The 26,766-nt window shown below is 52.8% G+C and overlaps 3 protein-coding genes across 9 annotated transcripts in view; 1 reads left to right on the forward strand and 2 right to left on the reverse strand.

Moving 5' to 3' along the window:
- The window catches only part of zdhhc16b (zDHHC palmitoyltransferase 16b), a 7,921-nt gene extending 1,768 nt beyond the window's left edge, over window positions 1–6,153 (reverse strand). The window contains exons 1-9 of one of the 3 annotated variants that reach the window (XM_086194438.1): window positions 5,295–6,153; window positions 1,681–1,954; window positions 1,419–1,613; window positions 1,242–1,330; window positions 1,143–1,171; window positions 928–1,061; window positions 479–564; window positions 278–401; window positions 127–197 (exon numbers count right to left, since the gene is read on the reverse strand). In XM_086194438.1, the coding sequence (XP_086050564.1) occupies window positions 127–197; window positions 278–401; window positions 479–564; window positions 928–1,061; window positions 1,143–1,171; window positions 1,242–1,330; window positions 1,419–1,613; window positions 1,681–1,923 (971 nt within the window). In that variant the 5' untranslated portion in view covers window positions 1,924–1,954; window positions 5,295–6,153. Of the gene's footprint in view, window positions 1–126; window positions 198–277; window positions 402–478; window positions 565–927; window positions 1,062–1,142; window positions 1,172–1,241; window positions 1,331–1,418; window positions 1,614–1,680; window positions 2,876–5,294 lie in introns of those variants that run through there. The other 2 variants (XM_086194439.1, XM_086194437.1) reach the window with 2 other exon arrangements.
- vps35l (VPS35 endosomal protein sorting factor like) lies at window positions 5,241–20,397 on the forward strand. Of its 3 annotated transcripts, none has more exons than XM_086194436.1 (30): window positions 5,241–5,437; window positions 6,206–6,305; window positions 6,579–6,761; window positions 6,840–6,959; window positions 7,736–7,760; window positions 7,868–7,947; window positions 8,152–8,280; window positions 12,552–12,636; window positions 12,708–12,764; window positions 12,839–12,935; window positions 13,204–13,251; window positions 13,416–13,509; window positions 13,625–13,825; window positions 13,921–13,967; window positions 14,067–14,178; window positions 14,734–14,850; window positions 14,925–14,978; window positions 15,238–15,318; window positions 15,395–15,457; window positions 15,528–15,613; window positions 15,684–15,764; window positions 17,657–17,720; window positions 17,812–17,910; window positions 18,006–18,083; window positions 18,178–18,292; window positions 18,383–18,522; window positions 18,763–18,928; window positions 19,003–19,121; window positions 19,283–19,432; window positions 19,837–20,397. In XM_086194436.1, exons 1-30 carry the CDS (start codon window positions 5,430–5,432, stop codon window positions 19,933–19,935), a joined length of 2,898 nt encoding a protein of 965 aa, XP_086050562.1. In that variant the 5' UTR covers window positions 5,241–5,429; the 3' UTR covers window positions 19,936–20,397. The 3 variants fall into 3 exon arrangements, with proteins under 3 accessions (XP_086050562.1, XP_086050561.1, XP_086050560.1); XM_086194435.1 differs by lacking the exon at window positions 5,241–5,437 and adding an exon at window positions 5,666–5,885 and having other exon boundaries at window positions 19,286–19,432; XM_086194434.1 differs by lacking the exon at window positions 5,241–5,437 and adding an exon at window positions 5,670–5,885.
- Window positions 20,299–26,766, reverse strand: part of get4 (guided entry of tail-anchored proteins factor 4) — an 8,313-nt gene continuing 1,845 nt past the window's right edge. For all 3 annotated transcript variants that reach the window (XM_086194441.1, XM_086194442.1, XM_086194444.1), the window contains exons 4-9: window positions 25,919–26,068; window positions 24,893–25,031; window positions 24,606–24,746; window positions 24,427–24,502; window positions 22,659–22,731; window positions 20,299–22,039 (exon numbers count right to left, since the gene is read on the reverse strand). In XM_086194441.1, the coding sequence (XP_086050567.1) occupies window positions 21,948–22,039; window positions 22,659–22,731; window positions 24,427–24,502; window positions 24,606–24,746; window positions 24,893–25,031; window positions 25,919–26,068 (671 nt within the window). In that variant the 3' untranslated portion in view covers window positions 20,299–21,947. The remainder of the gene's footprint in view (window positions 22,040–22,658; window positions 22,732–24,426; window positions 24,503–24,605; window positions 24,747–24,892; window positions 25,032–25,918; window positions 26,069–26,766) is intronic.

A 26,766-nucleotide genomic window follows, 5' to 3' on the forward strand; every position in this document is an offset into this window, starting at 1 on the left:
TCTCTCTCTCTCTCTCTCTCACTCACACACACGGCCGTGTCCATCCACACCGTCAGCAGCTGCCAGGTTGGTCCTCCAGCCTTCACTCTGAACTACAGACCCGTGACGGTAACCATGGGAACTCACCTCCTTCTCTCCACGCCAAACAGCAACTTCCAGTTGTTGATTCTGCCGTAGTGAAACGGATTTCTAAACACCTGCGTCAAACACAACCAGCCGTTAAAACCAGCGCCGAGCCAAGTGGCGCCGAGCCAAGTGGGGGGCTCGCTTTCAGTACCTTGCCCTTATCCTTCAGTCTCTTGGTCTCTTTGTGGTTGATGTGGCGCTCCACGCTGGTCTCCCCCCTGCTGATGAGCAAGGCGTGCCACAGGGTCAGCCCCCCCAGAGCCACTGCCACCGAGCTGCAGCAAACCACACATCACATGCTGACTCATTTGAGTTAGTCTTTGATTGACAGGTGGACATGGCCGCTGCTCACCTGGTCAGTACCCAGAGGAAGATGATGCTCTTGTGGGCGGTGGTCTCTTTGAAGGTGTAGGGTGGAGGAGGGGTCTGATAGTAGCTCTGGAGGCAACAGGAAGTAGCAGGTTACAAAATCACCACTAGGGGGCAGCAGGTGAAGAGACAGTTGCTTAACATGGATTGACTCGCCTCTCGAGCTGGCGCTCTCCTGGATGTGGAGCTCTGTGTATTAACAGCATCCGACATCAGACCCTGTGGCTGCTGACCCCCCACCCCCCTCCCTCTCACTCCCCTCGCTCTCCCTTCCACAGTGACAGATGAGACGAACTGGTGCGAGCTTGTTTCTACAAGTTGTACCTTTAAAGCCTGGACTTGTTTACCTCTGAGATCAGATCCTTCACGCGTCTCCTGTTTCAATTCTACTTCCTTGCAGGTGCGTAACCCTGCAGGTGAACCCGCCCTCACCTCCACAGCGTTGTAGGCCTCCAGGAACAAGTGTCTGCTGCTGATGCTGCAGTAGACGCAGCCCAGGGTCATGTAGAGGCAGAAGGAGAAGAAGTAGCGATGGTTGAAGTGGCCGACGCAGTTGTTCAGCCAAGCTGGAGACGCGTTCAGGTCAACACAGATCGAGAGGGAAGCCGAGGACGGACAGTCTGTCTGAGAGCTGCTAACAAGGATACGGCAGTGATGGTCCATCTTCAGGACGCACCTGAAACATGAGTGGAGCGATGAGTGAAGAACCAGCCCTGAGACAAACGTGACGGCGCCGGCGCTCTTACGTGTTGCAGATGCTGCAGTGGTGCGTCCTGGCCGGCTTGGGACGGATGCACTTCTTACAGATGGACACTGAGGGGACGTGGACTCTGTCCTGCGAGAAAAGAGAAGTTGGACTCAGCAGAAATGTGCCGCGGGCTTCCTCCTGTCACCTTGGTGAGGGCGGGTCCTGGGGTGCTTACCCGGGGGGGGTGTCCCGGGGACGTGGTGGCGGCCTTGTAGTAATGGAAGACCACCATGACCAGGAGCCAGTGGCCGTAGCAGAGGTGCCAGAGGAGCCAGGGGAGGGGGTAGGTGCCGAGGATGGTGGGCAGCACAAACAGGTAGACGATGACCACAACGGAGGTGGTCAGGAGGACGACGAGGGAGACGAACACCTGAGGGAGATGACAGACAGTGAGGGGGGTGGGGCAGAGAGGACAAGAGGGGGAGGGGCCTACTCACCACTCCGAACCAGCGGGTCGTGTTGTCTACGGTCCAGTAGATAGGCTCGAACACACAGTCCAGCAGGGTGTCGGAGTTGCTGAGGCTGTTGAAGCACAGAGACGAGAGCAGCAGCTTGCTGTAGCGCCACAGCGCCGCCAGCCGCCCGCCGCCACCGCGCCTCAGACGCCCCGGCCAACACCAGTGCAGCGCCAGCCGCATGGCCCGGGACAGCTGCCACCTCCAGCTGCTGCCCACACGCATAACCCCCCCGCCGCCGCCTCTCCTACACACTCTACCCTCCACACACACACACACACACAGACACACACACCAGGAGTTACACACACAGGCGGCGTAGAAGAGCAGTTCTTCGTGGTGAAACCTCATCGTGCTGCCGGAGAACTGAAGGGAGGTCGAAGATCCCAGGAAGCCCCTCCTCACGGGGCAACACCTGTCATTCAGGTGCGATCAGGTGATAAGCTCCGCCCACCAGCCCCCAAAAATAAACTTCTGCTTTCAATAGAAAAGTCTAGGCCAGATGCAAAGTGGTAACCCTGTAAGACAGAGTGGGGGTCACCTGATCCCAGGCCCTGAGTATGGTTACACTGATAAGACCGGGTCCGGTTCTCTGTAATTGGATCATTAACAAGGATGAGATGCTGATCTGAGATCTGCTGCCTGACTTGTAACGGTAACCTCAACTTTCACTGCAGAGCACAAACACGTTCATGCTGCAGCAGACTGACAGGTTCCATCCTCACCAGAAGCCCGGCAGCCGCTCACAGCTTGAGAAGGTCCTCACAGGTACCTCGCACAACAGTACTGCAGTACAAATACTGCAGTCAGCTTCTCAGCCAGGTCACAAAGGGACCCTGGCAGACCTGCTGTCCCCTGAGGTGAAGGACAGAATAAAGCTCCTTAGGGTGACACACACAGCCACTGATGTTCCAGGGCTCCAGGACCAGATTTAGGCCAGCTGGTTGCCGTAGAGACGGCGGAGTGCTGCTGGCAGCGGCGTGTCTAGCAGGGACCCAGTAAGGGGATGAATTTCGCAGCTCTATTTAGCCGTCTGGCGGTGTGGCTGCCCCTGAACGTACAGCCTCCACGCCTCTGACACCTTCCCCCTAGTTTGAGGTGAGCGAGTGATGTCAGAGTGACGGACACACTCGGCCATTTTCCTCTGACCACAACAAGGCTCGGTCTAAAGCAGGGGGGTCCCGCTGGTCCAGCACAGTGCCGTGCGGCTGCAGGTTTTCATTCCAACCCAGCAAAAGCGACACCTGATTCGACTTGAATCGACCAGGCTGCGTCCTCAGCTCGTTGTTGGATCAGGTGCTGCTGTTACTGGGTTGGAATGAAAACCTGCAGCCGCACGGCCCTGGACTGGACCGACAGGACCAGCGGGACCCCCCTGCAGCGAGAATGATACGAATACCACATCCATCATTTCCTGCTGACCAATCAAGAGCAGAGATGAGACTGAAGTCTCACCAGAAACCCTGCAGCCGCTCACAGCTTGAAGTATCAAAGTACACGTTAACTGAGTGTCTTATCGTGTGGAGGATACAGTACTGTATGGAGGATACAGTACTGTGTGGAGGATACAGTACTGTATGGAGGATACAGTACTGTGTGGAGGATACACTACTGTGTGGAGGATACAGTACTGTATGGAGGATACAGTACTGTGTGGAGGATACAGTACTGTGTGGAGGATACAGTACTGTATGGAGGATACAGTACTGTGTGGAGGATACAGTACTGTATGGAGGATACAGTACTGTATGGAGGATACAGTACTGTGTGGAGGATACAGTACTGTATGGAGGATATAGTACTGTGTGGAGGATACAGTACTGTGTGGAGGATACAGTACTGTATCCTCCATACAGTACTGTGTGGAGGATACAGTACTGTATGGAGGATACAGTACTGTGTGGAGGATACAGTACTGTGTGGAGGATACAGTACTCTAGGAGTGTGAGGAGGACACGCCTGTCCACAGCAGTCCGTGTCAAAGCCCATTACCACTGTGTATAAGTATATAGTTCTCACACTCTCTCACTCACACACACTCACTCACTCTCTCTCACTCTCACACACACACTCACTCTCACACACACACACACACACACTCACACACACACACTATTTAGCTCTTTTCAGTCCTGAGACAAAACTCGTTTCCTCAGTTTATTTGACTCATGGCCACAAGGCTCTAACGCGCAGGTCAACGTAATTTGTGGCCACGAGATATGACTTGTGAAACTTAGTGAAGGGGCGTGTCTTCCTCCTGGTCCCTGACAGACGGACGGGACGTTTCCTCCTGCATCATCCTCTTCTTTTTGGTTTTTTTCAGCGGTTGGCAACCAACCACACGGAGCATTACCGCCCTCTTCTGTCCCACCGCGGAACACCATCATTCCCTACTTCTAACCCCTACACCTAAACCCTACCTCTAAATCCTAAACATAATCCCTAAACCTAAATCCTATCATACAATCCTGTATCCCTCAAACACTCTAAAAGAACCCAAACACTCTCCCTATCCTCCATCCTCAGAACTCCCTCCAGACTGATCTCACCCCTCCCCATGTTCCTCCACCTGTCCCTCATCACCCTCCTCTCCACCTCATACCTGCCACACCTCAGGAGTACCTGCTCTACTGACTCTTCCTCACCACAGCCCTCACACAGCCCTGTGTCGTGCTTCCCTAACACCTTCAAAGTCCCGTTCAGCCCACAATGTCCCAGCCTCAGCCTCACCTTCACTACTTCCTCCCTCCTCTGCCCACCTCCACCCCTACACCCTCTAGCCCGCACACTCCTCTGAACCCTATAACAGTGCCTACCCTTCTTCTCTCTGTCCCACCTTCCCTGCCACTCGTCCATCACCCTCTCCCTCACTATCACCTTCACCTCAGCCCTGCTCACCCTCACATTCATCTCCACCGTCCTCTTCACCAACGCCCCCTTTGCCAACTCATCTGCCTTCTCATTCCCCTCCACCCCCACATGTGCTGGTACCCATAAAAACCTAACCTGACCCCCCCCCCCCCCCCCCACTGAACTATCCTCGTGACTGCCTGAAGAACCTGGTACAAAATATCCTGACAACAACCCGTGTGACATGACCTGATGCTAGTTAGGACTGCTGCTGAATCTGAGCCGACCACCACCCTCCCCACTTGTGTACACTCCACCCACCTCAGTGCCACCAGCACCGCTACCATCTCCACTGTGTAAACCCCCAGCCCATCTGTGGTGTGCCTACTAAACCCTATCCCTCTCCCAGGTACTGCCACCCCAAATCCTGTCTCCCCGGACTCCGCCCTTGATCCATCCGTATACACCTTCTCCCATCCACTATACACCCTTCTCATACACCTGTTGTGAGCCCTAACCAAGTCCTCCCCATCCCCCTTCCTCCTCAACTCCATTCCTCCTGCATCCTCCCACCTGCTCAGGAGTTAACGGCCCCGTCACGTGATGTCAGCGGTTCTGTAGCTGATGGAAGAACCTGCGTGAATCCCGGTCAGAGGGTGTGAATCTCAGCTGCCGGGAGATTACCGCGTTTCTATGCTGAGCTCCAACATGTCCTGTTGTTGTCCCGTTAGCATCATGCTACCTACCTCGCTAGCTGGCTACCTCCCGCCACCAGCCCTTCGCCCCCAGCCTCCAGGCCTGGCTGCCCTCCACTGAGCTGGACGTGGCCGGACCCTGGTGCTGTACCTGGTCAGGTGAAGAGGGCGGGCCGCGGTCAAGTCATGGCCGGGTGAGGCCGCTCCGGGTCCTCGCAGCACCACTCCCGCGTTCTCTTGTAGATCGCCTCCTCAGCAGAAGACTCATCGACCCGCACAAACCGTCTCACACCACCGTAAATACCGAACCCGCGGTCCGGGGGCTTTAGCCGCAGCGGTCTGGTTCCGTTAGCTTGCGCCTGCTGGGCTGCCAGGCAGTGAGCCGAACGTCCGAGACAGGCGACGGCGGCGCGTATGGCATTGTGGGATATGTAGTCCACGGGTCTGAAGCAGTTCGTTGGAGCGCCTTATAAATAAAGGTTCTGCTGGTGAGACGAACAGAATCATAAAGTACTTAACTATGCAGACAGGAAGCCCTCAACATGGCGGCGGTCAACGTTTAACTCATCTTTAGAAATGTTCGCCACAACCCGGAAGTACGTCGGTGTCATATGACCGAGGAAAGATGGCCGCCGTGCTGTGGTAAGATGCCCCTTTACGTTTTCCGAGTATAAGCAGCCAGTTAGCCCCGTTGGTCGTTAAATCTCTCTAACGGGACCGTAGATCGGTTAAATCACGCCCTCGTGCTAAAGGCGGGAGTGTCGGGCGCGTGCGCCGGTGACCAGCTGAACCGGAAAGTTTACGAGTCTCCCGGTTCCAGCTGTGTCCGGATGCCGGTTTAAAAGTCCGTTGAGTGAACAGAGGCCCTCTGCTGAGGGAGATGACTTGATTTTGTTGTGATGAAGTCAAATAACTGATCTGATATCAGGCCAATAACCCCCCCCCCCCCCCTCACTGTCCAGGCACTCTCGGGGGCGGGACTATGAAGCGGAGCTCCACAGGTGTCGTCCTGAGGCGGCTCCAGTCGAGTTTGGAGACCACCACCCCCTCAAACCCATCATGGTAGAGTACCTCACCACTGCTGCTCAGCTGCATCAGCACACACACACACACACACACACACACACACACACACACACATTTGTAGACTCAGCTCAACAACTCCCAAAGGCAACAAAACTTTTTAAAAGTCGTCAAGGTTCATGTTGTCCAGACCTGCAGGTGCATGAGTGCAGCAGGTGGGCGTGGCTCTGTCCAGGAAGCTACGTTGCTGGAATGAACAGGATTACGAGGACGTGGATCAAATGACCTTAAACTCGGACCCCTCCTCCCCAGGTGACGGATACAAAGACCCGCCGTGGGATCCGTAAAGGGAGCACCTCCTCCTCTTCCTCCTCTTCCTCCCTGGCCGCCCCGGACCCCCTCAGCTCAATGCTGGACGGGACCGACCCTCTGTCCATGTTTGTGGCGGCGTCGGCCAGCGAGCCCCTGGCCGTGTCCCACAGCGACTCCTCGGGGGTGAGTTCGTCCAGACACACACCTGATTCACCCTCGTTCAGCTTTGACGTCCTTCATAAACGGACGTTGTACTTCCAGGACCTGGGGAGGAGGAGGGGGGACAGGGAGGAGGAGGCGATGGGACCAGACTTTGAGCCCTGGTCGGCAAAGAGGGGGGAGATCCTCGCCAGGTTCACCACCACCGAGAAACTCTCGATTGTGAGTCGTTGTCCATGACAACACCTGGAGCGTGTGTGTGTGTGCGCGCGTGTGTGTGTGTGTGGGGGGGGGGGGGGGGTAATGCAAGGTCAGAATGTTGGATCAGCTTGGTTCAGTGCCCCCCAGGTTTGCTCAATGTGCTGATTTTGATTTTAACGTTTCACCACTCTCACCATTGCCGTCAGCATCATGGCGGCCACCCTGATGTGGCAGAAGGTTCCGTCAGAAACCCAAACACCTCCCCGTGTCCTGTAACGTCCGCAGGGCTAAACGCCATGTGAAAGAAAACACCATTCATCTGCTATGCTAAATGGTTCGACCCCAAAACCTGATGGGTTCTTCCTTCTTTGCCCTCCACCAATCAGAGATGACACGATGAGTCAGCCTGACCTGATGTCACTCGGTCTGGTCAGTGGTACTGACTCGCGAACTAGTCCCAGACTAAAGGAGAACATCACCCTCATCCAAACCTCCTCTGACATCTTTACTTAGAAATACTGTGAAAAAAATGGAAGTACTTCATCAGGGCCTCCACAGTTTGAGCCTGTCACAGTGACCTTTGACCTCCCAAATATTTTCAGCTCACTCCTAATTCCCACTTAGGGCAGATTTGGAGGAATTCCCTCCTGGCGTTCCAGAGATATCATAAACACAACAGGGTTGGAGGGTTGGAGGTCTCCAGGGCCCGGCTGAGGCACCAGGCTGATGGTCGCAGTGACGCGTCCACGTGCTGGGCGCCAGGACAGAAATCTAACGAGGCTCTTCTTGTTTTGTAGAACCTGTTCATGGGCTCTGAGCGAGGTAGGACCTGCACTCCACATTTACCTGAGGATGAACTCCCCCGTCCCCCCGAGGACATGAATGCAGACCGGCTGAGTGTGTTGAGGGGCTGTGTGTTGTCTGTGCAGGAAAAGCTCCGAGCCCTGGCTCGTCAGCCGTCTCAGAGAAGGTCCGGACCCGTCTGGAGGAGCTGGACGACCTGGAGGAGGTGGGAGGACCAGAGGACCTCCACGTGCTGTTGTCTTCACCCCAGATCACTTGACTTCCTTCTGTTATGAATAAACTGACCGCCTTCCTCCAGCGGCACTTGAGATGTCTTCACGTGTGTGTTTGTGTGTGTGTGTGTGTGTGTGTGTGTGTGTGTGTGTGTGTGTGTGTGTGTGTGTGTGTTTCTGCGTGTGTGTTTCTGCAGGGGTCCCAGAGAGAGCTGCTGAATCTGTCCCAGCAGGATTATGCCAACCGCATCGAGGAACTGAACCAGTCCCTGAAGGAGGCCTGGGCCTCCGACCAGAAGGTCAAAGCTCTGAAGATCGTCATCCAGGTACCTCTCTGTCATCCCTGCTGTGTCTCTGTTATCTTCTCTGCCATCTCTCTCTCCCTCTCTCTCTCTCTCTCTCTCCCTCTCTCTCCCTCCCTCTCTCTCTCTCCCTCTCTCTTCCTCTCTCTCTCCCCCTCCCTCTCTCTCTCTCCCTCTCTCTCCCTCCCTCTCTCTTCCTCTCTCTCCCTCTCGCTCCCTCCCTCTCTCTCTTCCTCTCCCTCTCGCTCCCTCCCTCTCTCTCTTCCTCTCCCTCTCTCTCCCTCTCTCTTCCTCTCTCTCTCCCCCTCCCTCTCTCTCCCTCCCTCTCTCTCCCTCCCTCTGTCTTTCTCTCTCTCTTCCTCTCTCTCTCCCTCGCTCTCTCTCTCTTCCTCTCTCTCTCTCCCTCTCTCTCCCTCCCTCTCTCTCTCCCTCTCTCTCCCTCCCTCTCTCTCTCTTCCTCTCTCTCTCCCTCTCGCTCCCTCCCTCTCTCTCGTCTTCTTCCTCTCTCTTCCTCTCTGTCTCTCCCTCCCTCTCTCTCTCTCCCTCCCTCCCTCTTTCTCTCCCTCCCTCCCTCTCCCTCTCTCTTCCTCTCTCTCCCTCTCTCTTCCTCTCTCTCCCTCTCCCTCCCTCACTCTCCCTCTCCCTCTCCCTCACTCTCCCTCTCCTCTTATGTCTATTGTGTGATTGTTGTGTACTCATTTGTGGTTGTTGTTACGGTAGTTTGGTGGGTGTTTGGCGGCTGGTGGGCCTTGTTTCTTGGCGGGGATGGCGTCTTCAGAGACGCCATCTTTGTCTTGGAGGCATGGTGTGTGGGTCCAGCTCGACCCGTTTGTCCCGGTGGAGACGGTTCACCTGTCTGTGGGAGACTGTGTGAGACACACCAACCCGTCCTGTGCCTCCAGAGTGAACGGAGGTTTCCCCGCTCACAGTGCCGCCCACCCGGTTCACCGTCTCAGGTGTCCCCCCGTTCATCTCGAATGAGGTGTTGGAGTGAGAGCTGCAACGCTTCGGGAAGCTGGCGGGAAGCTTCAGGACTGTGGGCTGAAACGTGTCCGGTCCTCTAGGAGACGGCGTTCATGTTCCTGACCTGTCCGTCACAGACGCTGGAGGTTTCATTTAGTTTCATTGAGTCAAACATGGGGAGGGACGTCACGCCAGCGCAGGTAGGATGAAGAGTTTGAGTGTGGGGATGTGGGGCATAAGTGGACTGCTTGTCCTCACAGGCCGGCTGAGGGACGCCTTGAGCCGGGGCCAGGCTGACTGAGGAGCGCACAAAAACCGCTGCTCCTCTGGTTAAAGAATCAGGGGTGCCCTGGGTGGGCAGAGCAGAAGTACAGGACGTCTCTCTCTGTTGGTGTCACATCTGTGCTCCCCATCAGGGCTCAGACAGGTGGACATCTTTCAGAAAATGAAGGATTTTTAAAAAGTGTGATCAAGGTGAATGTGCAGTGGGGGGGTTGAACTGCAGACTTTACAGTCGAGAGAACAGGAGAGGAACCTCACCTCCAGTCTTCTGCCACTTCTTCACAGGTGATGTCAGAGTCAGGTGCAGCCATAGGGAGGGTCAGACCCCCCCCGAGTTAGGCAGTCCACATGGGTCAGAGTGGGGGTAGTGAGTGCAGCAGGGGATAGGGTTCATATGTCACATCGTTTCAGCAACAGGTTGTTGAACAGTCACTTTTACCCCGCAGGTCCTCTGACCATCTCTGAGTCACCTTGGACCTTCACGTCCCACCAACATACTGGCACTTTCATGTGGAGCTCCTCCAGGACGGAGTTCTGTCAGAGATTTGAGACATTTTGAGGAATTTGGAGAGAGAAGAAGAGGGACTGTGAGTCCTTAACTCAGTGGTGGGAAGTAGGAAGGCACATGTAGGAGTATCTGTCAACAGTATACAAGTCGTTCTCCAGTGAGTCATTCAGGATCAGGACAACAGAGTATTCACTCACAGCAGTCCAGTTCGTCTCAGGCCTCAACAAAGGAATCAGGAATTATGGTCATTTGGAGGAGAAAGAGTTAAAGGGGCTCTGGTGGGGCCAAGGTTCACCAGTGGTAGAGACATGGATGCTCCCACCTCTTCTCTGACCCAGAGAAGTCCGTCTCCCAAACCAAACCGATAGTTTGTCCTCGCCTCCCTGATGGTACAGTGACGACAGATCCGGTTGAGATGAGACAACCTGCTGTAGGGCTCCACAGTGACCTCTTCAGAATGGAGGACTGTCATGGGGAGTGTGGATGAGCTGCTGCAGGGGCTTCCTCAGCTGAGCTCTGAGGACAGAGTGGTCCTGGATGCTGGCGTCTCCCTGGAGGAGCTCACTGCTGCTGAGGGTCAGATGGCTTCTGGTCGAGCTCCTGGACTTGATTGGCTGCCAGCTGATTTTATAAGCACTTCTGGAAGTGTCTGGGGCTGACCCGCGGGAGTGCTCTCAGACAGGCCTGCTGTCAGCATCCTGTCCCCATGCGGTTCTGTCTGTCTTGCCAAAAGAAGGAGATTTGGCTCCACGGAACAACTGGAGACCAGTGGCTTTGCTATGCACAGACTACAAACTTGTTTTCCAAAGTACTCACCAACAGGATTAAGAACTCTCTGGCATTGATAATCCACAGAGACCAGTCGTACTGTGTATCGGACAGATCCATCATGGACACCTTGGTCTTCTGAGAGACTCGTTTGACATTTGTAAACAGTCCTGATGTTGGGATCATATCTCTGGATCAGGAGAGAGCGTTGGAGAGGCTGACCAGAGTTTTCTGTTTTCCACTTTAAGAGCTTTTGGTGTTGGAGAAGGTTTCATATCAAGGCTGGTGTTCTTGTATGAGGAAGCCCTTTGTTTGCTAAAGTGGGAGGTGGCTGAGCGTTCCAGTGCAGTTTCAGAGAGTACAACTGTCCAGGGACGTCCTATCCCTGGACAGTTGTACTCTCTAGCCATTGAGCCTCTTGTGTAGATTAAGATCTCGGTGGTCAGGACTTTTGCTACCAGGGTTGTCTGTCGTTGACATCAATGTGATTGTTAGGGATCAGAGGAGTGAGGAGGTCCTCACTGATAGTTTGGATGTCTCTGAAAAGGCACCTTCAGCCAGAGTGAACTGGGAAAAAGTGTAGCTTTGCAGGTTGGGCAGTGGGCAGATAAGGAAATGCCAAAGTTACCAGGAAACCTTAGCGCGAAGGCAGGGCATGAAGGTTTTGGGTGTTGTTCTGGGAACAGTGGAGTTTCAGAGGAGGAACTGGGAGAATGTTCTGGAGAGAGTGTGCCAGACTGTCTAAATGGAAATGGCTGCTGCCTCAGCTCTCCTTCAGGGGAAGAGTCCTGGTTGTTCATAACTCGGTTCCCTCGACCCTTTGGCACAGACTGATGGTTGTACCTCCACCAAAGGGCCTGGTTGAGGGAATTCAGAGGGCAGTTGTGGATTTCTTCTGGTCAGGGAAGAACTGAATGAGATCATCAGTGCTGTACCTGCCAGTGCAGGAAGGAGGACAGGGCCTGGTGGGTCTCAGATCACGGCTTTCAGACTGCAGAGGGCTCAGAGGCTGGGTTAGGGTGTGGCCTGCCCTGGATAGATCCTGCCTGTGTGCTGCTGAGGAGGGCTGGACGCCTGGGATATGATAACCACTTGTTCCTGCGGCGGCCTGGGTCCATGGATGTAACTGGTCTGACGCTTCTTACCAGTCTGTGCTACAGGCGCGGCAGGTTTTAACGTTCCAGCGGAAGCTGTGATGACACACATTCATGGATGTCATGTCAGGATTGGCAGAGTGAGCTATTTGGAAAAGGAGGATAAACGGTGAGGATGCTCGTCTGATGCTGACTGGGAGGCTGGCGGCTGGGCTCAGGTGGAGCTGGAGAGGGATGGTGGTGTCGTGAACATCCGGGGTGTACAGGAGGTGCTGGGCTCAGGCAGACAGAACTCTCTGGTTCTGAATTTCTGAGATTGTTTGACTTTGCTTTGCTGTAATTTTTGATAACAGCAAACTGGTGTAACTGGAACAACTGGAAATGACTACTGGTTTTATTTTATCGGGTTTATGATGCTTTTTGGCTGAATAGTTGCATCCTGTAGTGATTTAATAACGAGATGTTTAAAAGTCAAAAAAATTCTCTCTCAACTCTGCCATCTCTTTCTCTTCTCTCTGTCATCTCTCTCTCTCATCTCTGCTATCTCTCTCTCTCATCTCTCTCTCATCTCTGCCGTCTCTCTCTCTCATCTCTGCCGTCTCTCTCTCTCTCTCTCATCTCTCTCTCTCATCTCTACCGTCTCTCTCTAATCCAGAGGTCGCTCCTCTGATCTGTTTCAGTGCTCCAAGCTTCTGTCGGACACCTCTGTGATCCAGTTCTACCCCAGCAAGTTTGTCCTGATCACAGACATCCTGGACACGTTTGGTGCGTAGAATCCTGGTCCCCCCAGTCTCAGTGGCATCTGCAGGGTTTCTGATGGTGGTCTTCTGTTGTAGGCCGGCTTGTTTACGACAGAATCTGGACCATGTGTTCAGACCCCCGGCCTTTACCAGGTAGATCGCTGGTCCTCGGTTGCTCTGTACATCCAGTGGTGGAGCTGCCATTGATTCGTCTGGTGTTTTGTTAGATTCCTTCACTGTGGACGACGTGAACGACACAGCCAAGGAGACGTGCCTCAACTGGTTCTTCAAGATCGCCTCCATTAGAGAACTCCTGCCCCGACTGTATCCTGGCCCCCGTCTATGCTGGTTCAGTCCAGCAGATTTAATCTGGATCAGCTCTGTTTTACCTTGTTGCCTCCTTCACCCACACACACACACACACACACACACTGATGGTCACCATGCAGGCCAACAAGCTGCTCATCAGGAGCAGTCCTATAGTCCAGTAGCTCATTCCTCCTCTAAGGGATCTACTCCCCTCTCAGCTGGACCCGGTTCTGACCATCCAACCCGAGCCGGTCTCGTCTGACTCTTTAACCTGCATGAGCAGATACGTGGAGGCTGCCATCCTGAAATGCAACCGCTTCCTCAACAAGTCGTATGTTGTCACGCTCTTTCAGTCTTTGAATCCATTTTAGCTGTCAGGAGACACTGAAAATCCGCTTCACGTGTTCCTCGTCATGAGTCCTTGAACATGTGTGTCGACATCGTGACCAATGACAATGAAAACTGGCTCAAACCACCTTTGCTTTCCCTCTGCAGCGGCATTCAAGAGACGCTCCCTCGGTTGACGGCCATGATTCGAGGGATCGGCGACCCTTTGGTGGCGGCGTACACCCGGGCGTACCTCTGCAGGGTGACACTTTCGCCATGAGTCACAGTGACCCAGAGGCTTCTGCTCTCGTCGTGAGTAGAACACATCCGAGTTAGAACTGTTGCTACAGGCTCTCGCTCTCTCGTCTTTTATCCAGGTGGGTATGGAGGTGGCCCCAAACGTCAAAGACAGCCTGAACCGAAACTTCTTCGACCTGCTCGGCACCTTCCAGCAAATCAGTGGCGAGAGTGTTCAGAACCAGCTGGTCCTGCAGCGGGTGGAGGCGCCCGAGTACCTGACCTTGTATTCACCCGCCATCAACTGGATCCTGCAGTGTATCGCCTACAGGGCCCCGGAGGTGTGTCCTGACTGAGTACCGCCCCAAACGGTTCAATAAAATCGTTAAAGTCACAGTTTGAAAGCTTGAGCGTTTGTGTTTGTGCTGCCCCTCAGCGCCTGCTGATGGAGATGATGGAGAGATGCAAGAAGCTGGGCAACAAGTGAGTGCAGGCGGAGACGCGGCAGTCAACGTGCTTCTGGCGATTGTTGGTTTGTCAGCAGTCACGAAAGAGAAGGTTAAGATTCTCTGTTACCCACAGTGCTTTGCTGCTGAATTCTGTTATGAGGGCGTTCAGACCAGACTTTGTTGCAGCCCGAGCGACTGACTTCATCGGTATGATCAAAGACTGCGACGAGGCTGGTTTCCCAAAGGTCAGAGGTCACCAACACCTATGATCTAATATCGTCCAACAGTTGTCAATTGCCTGCAAAGGAGACTGACGGCTAACAGCAGCTAAACTGTCCAAAAACGTCTGCTCACGAACTCTCCAGGTTGTCTGGTAGAATCCGGACTTCTTAATCCAGACATGTGACCCAAACACTTTGGAGAGAAACACCGACTGACTAGAACCGTTTGGCGCTCGCGTGAACAACTGAAGGCAAGTTGGTTCACCTGAATGGTCCAGCTGGTCACTGTAGGCGCTGCTGTGAACAAGCACCAAACCAGTTAGCTGTTGTTAGCCGTCGGTCCCATAAGCGTTAGCATTCAATTACATCTACATATGCGCACGTGATGAACAGCGTCACGTTGGCGTTTGTAGGTTCACCTGGACTCAGGATGAAACTGAGCCGTGACCTGCTGACTTCACTGTCACTCAAAGGCTGATGGCATGAATGACGACGTTTTATTATCCGTGTAATCATCCTGACATTGCGATGGTTTTATGAGTGATGATGACGATGAGTTTACTGCCGTCTCATCTGCAGCACCTGCTGTTTGGATCTCTGGGTCGCAGCCTGGCGTGTGCCGACCCTCCGGAACCAGAGAGGCTGACCATCCTCAACGAAGCCTGGAAGGTCATCACCAAAGTCCGCAGTCCTCGGGTAAGAAGGGCTGCTGTCACTCAGACGCTCCTGCTGGGGCGCCACAGCAGGTTATGACCTTTGAATGTCTGCAGGATTACGTCAACTGTGCTGAGATCTGGGTGGAGTTCACCTGCCGACACTTCACCGTGAGTCCAACACACCTGGGGGAATGTCTCTCTCTCTCTCTCTCTCTGTCTCTCTCTCTGTCTGTCTGTCTGTCTCTCTCTCTCTCTCTCTCTCTGTCTGTCTGTCTCTCTCTCTCTCTGTCTGTCTGTCTGTCTCTCTCTCTCTCTCTCTCTCTCTGTCTGTCTGTCTCTCTCTCTCTCTGTCTGTCTGTCTGTCTCTCTCTCTCTCTGTCTGTCTGTCTGTCTCTCTCTCTCAACGATCCTCCTGTTTTCCTCTCAGAAACGTGAGGTCAACACAGTTCTGGCTGACATCATCAAACACATGACCCCTGACCGGGCGTTTGAGGACGCCTACCCTCAGGTTAGCAGCAGAACTGGAACCGTTCTGTCGTGTTTCAGTTGTGCTCTGTGCTGACTCTGCCTGGTTCTGGTTCTAGCTGCAGGCTGTGATCAGGAAGATCCTCACCTACTTCCACGACTTCTCCGTCCTCTTCTCCATGGTGAGCATCACCAGCAGCGCCACTCGTCTGCTCACAGCCTCGTCCAACATGTTCTGCTTGTGTTCTCCAGGAACGTTTCCTCCCGTTCCTCGACATGTTCCAGAAGGACAGCGTGAGGGTGGAGGTGTGCAGGTCTATCATGGAGGTCTTCATCAGGTATGAGAGGGACTCCTCACATTCACGTCCTGGTTTCATTGAAGTACCTTACGTGTTCTTTGTCCCTCAGACACCAGCTGGAGCCCACCAGAGACCCCGTCATCCTCAACGCCATGCTGCACATCTGCAAGACCATGCACGACTCCGTCAAGTAGGCCGCTGTCTCCGTGTGTGTGTGTGCGTGTGTGTGTGCGTGTGTGCGTGCAGCTGAGATTATCTTACCTCTTACTCCTGAACATCCAGTTGAAGCTCATTCTCGAGCAGCTCACTCTTTCTGAGCCAAACAGGATATAAGACATGAGACGATACTTGGAGGACTCTGATTGGAGCGCTGAGAAGTGGGCGTGTCCAGGGAGTCCTGTCTTCCTCAACATGAACTCATTCCAGCTGGCGGTGCTGAAACCTCGATATTTGGGGGAAGAAAACAGGTTTTGCGGTGCCGAGCAGCAGAGATGCTGTGCAGGTTATTGTAGCTGAGTTAGCTTTGCTCATTGACCTGCTGGCTATGTCTGCTGTTCCTGGCTGAAGAGGGAGGAGGTGATTGGCCTTCACTTTCTTATGTAAAACTGTGTCATTGTTTGTTGGAGAAAAAACAACTTATTTTGAAAAAACTCCTTCTTTTAAATTTTCCGCATCCATAGATGAACAGATGAATGTGACATTTCTATTTCAGCTGGACTTTAACAAAGCGGACCCTCTTTAAATCGCTGAATCAAAGCGTCACACCGGGACGAGTCCTCAGCGCCCAGCAGGACTCAGATACGCGCTGTCATTTTTTTCATTTCAGCTTTCTGAGAGCTTTCAGCAGCACTTTTTGATTGTCATTTTGATTTGAAGAGCAACAGAGGAAGAACAATCATCATGAGCGGTAAATGACCCCGAACACAGACAGAACAGCGTTTCTGATTCTGAGCAGACGATAAAACATGTTGAGGAGTTCAAATGAAACGGAAGACAGGAATCGTTGAAAGGACCAGATGTTGCAGTCCCTGGTGTGTGCGCCACCTCTAATTTCCCTGGGGAGTTCTTCAGAAATGGCTGCCATCAGGCTTTACCACCGGGACACATCCTCAGTTGTGCACCCCTGCATTTATCGGGACACCCTTGGCTGAGGCAGGCCCCCCACAGGGTGATCAAGTCTGGGTGTGTGTCCTGTGGTTCGTTCGCCCGAGCAGCCCAGATGGTGTCACTCCTCTTCAGCCAGGCCAGTGACTCTCAGCGGTGTTGGCCTGTCTGTTAGCTTGTTAGCTTCCCTCTGGAGCTTTGCTGGTGTAGGGCCTACAAAGCCCCTACAGCCCACCTCCACTGGACGTACCCTTTTCTTCCAGCCTCTGTCCTGTGCCTCAGCTGCTAAGTTGGTGTACTGCAGCTTTTTCTGCTCAAACGCTTCCTTGATGGCATCTTCCCAGGGAACTGTTAGCTCAATGATGTAGGCGAGCTGGCAGGATTTAGAGCAGAGGACGAGGTCTGGTTGCAGGATGGTCGTTACAGTCTCCAGGGGTAAAATGAGACTCACGTCTGCCAGGCCCTGGCTGCATTCAGTGGACCACCTTCCACCTTCCAGGCTGGAACTCCTGGGTTTTGTTTCCATGAGGGGTCGATTGAACCGTTCTTTGTCCGGCCCTTTGCCTAGGACCAGTCTTCCTTGGCTGACCCTACCAGGGGCAAAATGCCCCCCGACAGCATAGCTCCCAGGGTCCTTAGGGCACTCAAACTCCTCCACCACGATAAGGTGACGTTCCAGGAGGAGAAAGTTGAAGGACTGCAGATGGAAATTAGCTTCTTGCTGAATCTGCTGCACACATCTAGAATTAAAAGATGTCAAATGGGACACTGTCCTTCTCCGAATGAACTAAAGAAGAAGGAGTTACGAATCAGTGTGAAACTAGGGGGCGCTCTGACGCCTCCGCAAAGGTGAACTCCTGCATTTGCTCATCTGCCTTGGCTTGTGCGTCCTGTACTGGTCCTGTTCTGGCCGAGACTGGTGTGTCACTGGTTCCTCCTCCAGTTTCTCCTCTCTCACCCTTCTGCTCTGTGCTGCAGTGCTCTCACCCTGGAGGACGAGAAACGATCCCTGGCTCTGCTGATCATCGGCTTCATCCGCATGGTGAACATCCTCACATTGCCTCCTGCTCCTCTCCTCATTCTCCACATCTCCTTCTTGGTTCATCGCTCCTTTCTCTCTTTTCTGCTCCTAGGTTTCCTTTGGCCGAGACTTCGAGCAGCAGCTGAGCTTCTGTGTGGAGGCCAGAGCCACGTTCTGTAACCTGGAGCCAGTCCTGGTGCAGCTCATTCACGTCAGTGTGTGTGTGTGTGTGTGTGTGTGTGTGTGTGTGTGCGCGTGTCCCTTGCAGCAACAGACATCCTCACCATGCTGGGTTGTTGTTTCCAGACGGTGAACCAGCTGGCAATGGAGACAAGGAGGGTAATGAGAGGGAGTCACTCCCGAAAGACAGCAGCATTCGTCAGGGTGAGTCTCTCACACACACACGCGCACACACACACACACACACACACACACACACCCAGAAGGGCAAGAGCTGATGGCTGCTTGTGTCCTCCAGGCGTGTGCAGCCTACAGCTTCATCACCGTGCCGTCTCTCAGCAGCATCTTCAGCCGGCTCAGTCTTTACCTGCTGTCTGGTCAGGTGGCGCTGGCCAACCAGTGTCTCTCCCAGGGTGAGCAGATCTGTTCTTCTCTCCTTTCATCCTGTCTTCTTTGCATCCGTCATCTTTTCTTATCCCCTACGAACTTTTGCCTCCCTCCAGCGGATGCCTTCCTCAAAGCAGCGGTCAGTATCCTCCCGGAGGTTCCTCGCTCCATCAGCGTGGAGGGGAAACTTCGCTCCTCCGAGAGTTTCCTGCTTGACTTCGTCAACAACTTCCTGGCTACTCTGCTGGTTGTCCCGGTAACGTGACGCATCCCTTAAAAGATGGATCAAAGATGGGTTGGGACCCCCTTGAAAACGAGATGCAGCATCTCAAGGGGCTATCCTAAATAAGCTGAAATTGAAAGGTTAGTTTTAGTTCAGGGATAGAGATATGTGTGTGACCACATGCTGTGTGTGTGTGTGTGTGTGTGTGCGTGTGTGCGTGTGTGCGTGTGTGTGTGTGTGTGTGTGTGTGTGTGTGTGTGTGTGTGTTCACAGGACCACCCGGAGCATGGCGTGCTCTACTTAGTCCGCGGCCTGCTCAACATGGTCCAGGACTACGCCTGGGAGGACAACAGCGACGCCAAGGTGAGGGTCTACATCAGCGCCCTGCCCCTGCTGGCCGCCATGGGCCAAGAAACCTACATCTACTCCATCCCCAAAGGTACACACATACACCAACACACACATACACACACACTCAAAGCAATAGTACCTTTAGTCTCTCTTCTTCTTCAGTGGACTCCAATGAGACACTTTATGGAGGAGACCCCAAGTTCCTGTCAGAGATCAACAAACTGTGTGAGACCCTGATCGCTCAGGTCCTGGACCACCTGAAGGCCCTTGGCCGGGAGGAGGTACTTTCCATCTGCTCATTATGATAGAATGTCTTTGTTTTCATTTTTTGTGTCGGTTTTTGGTGAAACGCAAGCAACAAATTCATCAGAGACTTCTGGGAAGAGTGAACCAGGTTTCTGGATCGTGTGAGAGAGTCTCACCTTGTTGTCTGCTGCTGCAGCAGAGCACTCGCCGCCAAGGCGCTCTGGCCTTCTCCCTGTTCGGCATCCTGTTGGCGCACGGTGACCTGAGGAACAACAAGCTGAGTCAGCTGGCCGTCAACCTGTGGAACCTCAGCCACAAGCACGGATACTGTGACACGCGTGTCTCAGTGAGTTCACACACATCCTGACGGATTTTCATATCCGCTTGTGAGAGAAACACTCCCACGTGGGGAATTGCATCTCCAGTCACGGTCCCCAGAGCTGAGACCCGCGCTAACTAGCTTAGCACAGTGAATGGTAGTGGGTAGGAAGTATTAGCATAGTTTTGTTATTGTAGAATCACACAGTTGCAGTGATTCTGCCTGACTGAGGATGGGGAGGAGTACTGGGACAAACCTACATCCTGAACTAGAGCTACTTGATGCTAACACTTCCCACCCACTACCAGTCATTGGGCTAAGCTAATCAACAGAGGATGGAAATAAGCGTGTTCCTCAAAACATTGGCATGTATCCTGTCGTTGGTGTGTCACACGCCAGTGAGACTTGCTGCTTCTTCATCTCCGCTGCAGGTTCGGACTCTGGAGTACATCAAACACCAGGCCCAGCAGGCCGACATGGCCCACCTGTCTGATACGGTCCAGAGGCTCACGCTACAGTCCCGCACCTGAACAACGAGGTGACTGGACAGATCCAGGGTGAAGCCACAGGTGAAGGAGGTCAGCAGGTGTAGCGTGTCAGTGACCACATCTGACCTATTGTTGCCTCTTTTTCCAGCTGGAGTTTGTTGGTTGTAGTTTGTCTTCACAAGCTTGAAGGATACGTTTCCCAGCAGTGTTTGTCTGCACCTCCATCACCTGCGTGATTTGTCGTTCATGACTTCCTGACTCAGCGTGAATGTGCAGGAGGCATCGAAGTCCCGCTTCATGTCTGCAGAATGTTGAGGTGTAGAAGTCCAATCAATATTGATGGTGATTGGCTTTTTCATGAACTCCATTCAAACCAAAAATAAAACAAGACGTTGTCATTCTTCAGTTGTAGTTTATTTACTGAATTAGTGAATCACTGTAAAGGCAAACACTCTCCTTTTGTTCTCAAAGGATTAAAAACAGCGATGTCGATGCTCACAAACACCTTTGGTCACGCGTGTTCTTCTGACTCGTGACCTTCCTCGATCCTCTTCTGCAGCTTTCTGATACTTCGAATGGAAAAGTAACACTGAACAACAGACAACTGTGACTATGACATCAGAGCAGCAGTGTGATGTCAGAGCTCTAAAACTCTTTGGAAGGTTTGGATGTCAGCGGTGTGTCAGGCCTGCAGCGTCCCTCACCCTCCCGTGTGCACGTCCTTGTCCAGGAATCCTACATGCGGCCGCTCTCTGGAGCGACAGGAGCTCACGTGAGAGCCTACAATCTGCCCAGCCCGCTGGTATCCATGGTAACAAGGAACAGCAGCAGTGACAGCATCTGGGCCACCACTTCCACCTGGCTGGCCAACGATCAATCGCCAAAATGACTCATTAAATAATTAGAACATAGTTGAAAAATTAAAACCTTTTACAATTTTGATTTCCTTTCAAATTCACTGCATTTTTTCAGGGAGATAAAATGTTTTTAATAACTTACTGATTTATTTCACAAGCTCTTAGTTCACAGTTATTCTTTGTCCACTTTAGCGTTCCAGAGTGACACCAAGAGAAGTTCATGTCTGGACTGGAGGAGTTCGAGCGTGGCTGCTGATCAGAGGCCTGTCTTTGTTAGAACCCTAAAACGCTGACAACACTCAGACTGACTGAATGTCACAACACGGACAGAAAGACGCCGCCGGCTGAAACATGAGTAACTAAAGCAGCAGAGAACAAACACGTGCAGTTGTGGCCTGCAGACTTGCCAACTTGTCATCCACCTCCAGGAGGAATTTGAACGGAACCAAAAACAGAAACTGCGCTGAAGCACGCGTCTGAAAGATCGTAACGACCTCACAAGTCCAGCCTTTATTGTCACAGCAACATGAACGTAGACAGAGCCAACAACCAGAAACCACAACGCAAAAGTGCTTCAAACACTTGATATTAGTAAATTATTCAGCTCAAAATTCCTCTTGGGGATGCACACAAGCACATCAGGAGTCCTGGATGACCTTTGACCTCTGTTTAAGACTGGCTGTCGGGCAGACTCGACTGCAGGTTTGTTTAATTTACAACTACGACATCATTAACGGAAAAAAAAAGGGTTGCAAACTGTGGAAAACTGACACAGCTGTAGTGAACTGACATAACCCCTGATGATGATGATGATGTCATCAACACTATTATGGAGGAGGGGCTTTGACTTGTCCTCCGCTGAGACTCCGAGCCTTCCTGCCTCTCCGGAGCAGGTTTTCATGGGGAGAGGACAGGAAGTGTGTGGTTTCACAGAGTCAGAGTCCCAGAACAGAAAACACAACACCTTCATTATCATTCACCAGAGGAATTTGCAGTTTGGCGCAGTCCGTCCACGCCGCTCTGAGAGGGATGACTGAGCGGCCTGGAACTTGTTCGGAGGTTAGATGAGTGGGATGACGAGGGGCAGTTTCGCCACCTCGCCCCGCCTCCGTGGCGGAGGTGAAGGAGGGAGGTGGCATGGTCTTCCCCTGTTTGTGTGTGCGTGTTCGTTTGTTCTTGGCGACCTCTGCTGTGGACTCAATCCAGCTCGATGGGGCTGCTGTCCTCCTGGGCCTCCTCCGCCGTGTCCTCGTCCTCGCCTGACCCCATCAGGCTGTTCAGCAGGTTTCCTGCGGGGGACACGTGGCTTCAGTCTGGGGGACCTTTACAATAAACTGAGAGGGGTTACGTTCTACACGTCACAGCAGTACTCAAAGTAGTAGAGCATAGTAGTAGTACACCAACGCAGGGTGAGAGGGGAACTGCGTTGTGGAACATGAACACCAATATGAATGTAAGTATACATGTCAATATGAATATGCGACCCTTCAGACACGGCAAAAGCCCGCTAGCCAACGCATCGCTCGTCAGCTTGTTTTTGTTAAAACATTGAGCAGAATTTGAGGTTGAAGTCAGATTTTGTCCCTGGAGGCAAATACTGGACCACAAATAAACGCAAAGGAGTTTCAGAAACGCTGCTGAACGTTTGAAGGGTTCAACAGATGCGGCAGCGAGGCAAACGCTCCATGTCAGTTGAAGGGTTCTGGATTCAAGCGGAAGCTCCTCCAGCCACAGTGACGACAAGCCAAGTCTGCTTGGATCACAAAGGCAATGACTTGATGAGTCAATGACAAATTTAGAGAGCAGGTTGGGCAAAACGCTTCGACCTGAGAGGTGAGGAGAGTTCCGACCTCTGGGGAACAACTTCCAACCTCTGCATTTCATTCACACGTTTACCGAGACACTCACCTAGCAGCCCACCGTACGATGGCGACTGTTTGGGCGGAACCCCAAAGAAAAGCTGTCCTATTCTGTCAAGATACTGCAGAACCAGCCAGACGTCCACAGGAGGAGACGAGGAGACACAGAGACAGGGTGAGAACAGCAGCAGCAGGAGCATCAAGATCAACAGCTCTCACATTTCTGACTTGTCAAAGCAGGAAAACTGCAGGTGGACACGTGAGTAAGAAACACGTCGGTGTTCTGAGCCATCAGAGGTCCAACTAAGAAGTGGACTCAAAGATCTCTGGATCTGTCACATCAACTGTTTGGAGAGAATCAATCAGCTAAATGACGCCAGAGGACGTGGGGGCATCACCTAGGAGGCCTCCACGGGGGGCGCGGGGGCAAGGAGATGGCCTTCAGTTCTAGTTCTTCAGCACCAGCCAGGTGGTGGCCACGTCACTGCTGCGTGGAGACCCAGGCCCCCTTTTTAAACAGCAGCGAGGAAGCGGGTCGGTCACGGGGTGAAAGATTTGTGTCACCAGGGCTGCAGCGATACACTAACATCCTGACACGATGTTCGGCTCACGATACGATTCGCTACACTTCCATGCTTTTCTGAAAGGTTTTAAAGGACAAAGTGACTTTGGTGACATCTTGAGTTCCTTTGACTTGGATTGAATGAACTGAACTGAAAGCATCAAGTACACAACATGAGGCTCTGACTGGCAGCTCACAAATGCTGGACAAAGTGAATCAAAGACGTGCTGAGAAAATTAGTTTCATTTATTGAAACTGAGTGCAAATTGTAGCTTTCAAGCTTTAGAAGAGTGAACATTGAGAGTTAAAGTGCAGCCACTGGCCTTCTTAGGGTTTCAGCTAGATACTGAACATAGGAGGGAGCTGCTAGCCAGTCCAGCCACCAGCTTCACCAAAAATAAACAATGGCAGCCAATAATTCAATTCATGGGTGACGGTAGCATGGCGGGGCTCCATCGCGTTCACCAGGCGCCTAAAGCCGGTGTTTGCCACCACCCAATAAGCTCTCAAATCAATGGACTCCATCATTTTCTCTGACCTCGGTGAAGAAGATGGGAACTTGTGGCAACAACCGCCGTCACTGTCCAGCGTGGTTTGTTTGGGGTCACGCCGCAGCTTCTTGGGCTCGGTCTCAGTTGGCATGTCCTTGTCCGGTGGTGACGTTTTAGGAGGCTCGCAGGTGGTGGTGCTTCCAGAGGACTTCACGTTGGTGTGACTCAGCTCACAAACTGCCACACTTTTGTCTAAATCTTAACTGTCCTTTTTGTCTTTGAACCCAAAATGCTCCCACACATCTGCGTTTAAGCCTGCAGGCGCTGGATTTATACTCGCCGCCATTCTCCTGAATCTCTCAGCTCTCACCTGAAGAGAGAGGCGTCGGTGTGTGGGTAACTAGAAATGCTCTACAGCGACACCAGCAGCTGGCAGACAGAACTGCTCTTCCTGCAAAGTGCAGGACACGGGGGATTGGAATGGGGCTCAATGTATCGATACTCACGACCGAAAAATCGATACTCTGAGGAAACAAATATGGATAAATACCACAGGATCAATAAACCTGCTCAGCTCCAGTGACGTGGGAGCCGATTCCATTCCTGGTTCAGTGCTCCTAACAGGTAAGAACCAGCCGAGCTGACAGCAGACGAAACGGTTCCATCAAGGATTTCTGATGTCACTCTGCTACGTGACACGCTACGGTTTTCCTGCTTGGATGAGTTCAGACGGGTCATTTCCTGTGACATCATCGAGGACTCACCTCATTATACATGGGGTCCCTCTTCAGAGAAGGTTGATATTGCTCACATAGCACTGTGAAAACTGTTAATTTACCCCTGAACACACACAGACACACAGACATTCCAGTTGTCAACCACTGCTGGGGGCGACTTTTGAAAGACATGATTGTTGCACAGCCATCAGCTGACGAGGGCTCACCCATCCACCGCCAGCAGCAGAAACCAGATAAAGTTGAGGAGGGGCTGGACGAAAGGAGGACCCTTCTCTATGGACGGGTGTTTCTCTGTGTACGTGCTGAACACCACGGAAGCACTGTTCTTGTTCTTTAGGCAGAGGAACCTGGGGGAGAGATGGAACATCACCTTTGATCTGCTGAGACACTGAAACTGGACACGCCTGCATCCGCCACCATCACTGACTCCTGCTGCACTCACTTCCTGTTTTATCCCACATTAACGTTGTGACAGTGGCATCTGATCACTTACTGGAGAACGGCCTGCGCCACAAACATGTCCACCTCGCTGCGGAAGCCTCGTGAGGCCGAGTACTCCACCAGCATCTGTGCGCAGCCCTCGCCATCAGACGAATGCAGGAAGTGGTAACGGGACTCACTGTAGTTTTGCTCTGAACACACAGAAGAGGTCATGACACAGTCGTCCTTCTTCACACTCAAACATTCAACCGCCCAATAGCAGCGTTTCCCCGGGCAGGGTGGGAGGTGGCGCGTCACCATCAGCACGAGCACAGAAACGTTAGCAGGTGAGCAGCTGATTGTGACGATGAGCGTCCCCGAGCCTTCTGCTGCGACCTCAACCCTAACTGCAGATCAGGAAGTGACATCACCACATTCTGGATGTGTACAGTTGAAGCTGAGCTGCTTCAGAAGCTAGCTGGGTGAACCCTGAGGCTTTCAGGTTCACTTAGAGGGCAGAAATCCTGTTCATGTAAATAAATGATAAAGAATGATGATGTCATTTAGCTGTAGGTGAACGGACGCTGGCGTGGTTGAACATCCACACGTGAAGGTTATGTGTTGATCCTGTTCTCTTTGCCCCGCCTCTTCTGTTTGTCTGTGACTTGGTGGGTTTGTGGTCTCCTCCTGACCAGGGTTCATTCACTTCATCCTCTTGTTTAAAGACGATGGGGAGGCGGGGCCTCTGAGTGTGATTGGCAGCCAGATAAGCCAGTCAAAACAAATGCTGTGAATGTGAACCTGCCTGATGCCTGAGAGCAGCACACAACAGGCCACACCTCCACATGCCAACGAAGGTGTGTGTAGTGTTTTGTGGAGGCGGGTGAACTCAAACCATGTCTGCTGTTCTCGACTGATGAGACAGCAGCTCTAGGGACCAGGAGAACGTTGTGATGTCCGAAGGCTTCATGTAGAACGACAGAACTCTGATGTGATGGTGCAGACGTGCTACTGCTCACAGGCGCGTTCTCACAACTACAACAAACACAGAACCCAGTGGAACCTTTCGCTCCAGGAACTCATAAAGGACGGGTGTTACCTTTCCATAAGGTGACGGCCAGCAGCTGGTGGAGCTTCGGGTGACCCAACTTGCCAGAACCTCCCGTGGACCATTTCAAGGCTCTGGACACAAACGCTACTCTCTCTGGAGAGTTCTGATCCATTTGGCTGAACAACTTAGCCAGGCTTTCTGCTCAAAACAAACAAACACACACACACACACACACACACACACACACACACACACAATGAAGCTACGGAGTAAAGTGTCACCTTCTCATCTGATCTTTGTGTCCTGGAGGGTTTCTCTAAGTGGTGGGACTCAGGGCTCCTTTCCACTGGCTCACTTCAGCTCGGCTCAGGTCAGTTTGGCCCCGTGTCCACTGGCCCCAACACGGTACTAATCGTTAACATTCAGGTTCCTGCTCCACTGGGGTTCCAAGCGAGCTGAGCGGGGACTAACGTATGACGTGAACACATCGCGGGGCGCTGATTGGGTAACTCACCCGTCACGTGGTCTACTTCCTATCATCCTGGCCTCGGTGGAATCCTGGTCATGGCTCGGTGAAGTCTCTTTTTCTTTTCTTGGGGTTCTGTTTCTCCACCTGAAGCCTCGCCTGTCTGTCCTCCCTCACTTTTAGTTTAAGAAAAAAAAACCTGACAAGCAGCAGGCGTCACGCCGCCTCCATGTCCTCCATTGTTGTTGTTGTGTTGCACACTAATAAAGTCAGGGAACTCTCGGCTGGTGAGTCCACCCACGCTGACGTGGTACCAGTGCTGGTGGGAACGCAGTACTGAGCCGCACCGAGCCAAAGTGACCCAGTGGAAACACACCCCAATGCTGCAGCAGCAGAGACGGGGACCCTGGTCTGCTCCAGCGTGGTGCAT

This window comes from Aulostomus chinensis, chromosome 23, assembly GCF_037954235.1.
Source record: "Aulostomus chinensis isolate RoL2024-O1b breed Wild chromosome 23, RoL_Achi_v1.0, whole genome shotgun sequence".
Classification (NCBI taxonomy): domain Eukaryota; kingdom Metazoa; phylum Chordata; class Actinopteri; order Syngnathiformes; family Aulostomidae; genus Aulostomus; species Aulostomus chinensis.

What these genes read in the sequence shown, in the direction of transcription:
- vps35l (XM_086194434.1), top strand. An exon ending in TCCTGGTGCAGCTCATTCAC is followed by an intron (nt 17,911 to 18,005) that starts GTCAGTGTGTGT and finishes TGTTGTTTCCAG; the next exon opens with ACGGTGAACCAGCTGGCAAT. An exon ending in AGGCCCTTGGCCGGGAGGAG is followed by an intron (nt 19,122 to 19,282) that starts GTACTTTCCATC and finishes CTGCTGCTGCAG; the next exon opens with CAGAGCACTCGCCGCCAAGG.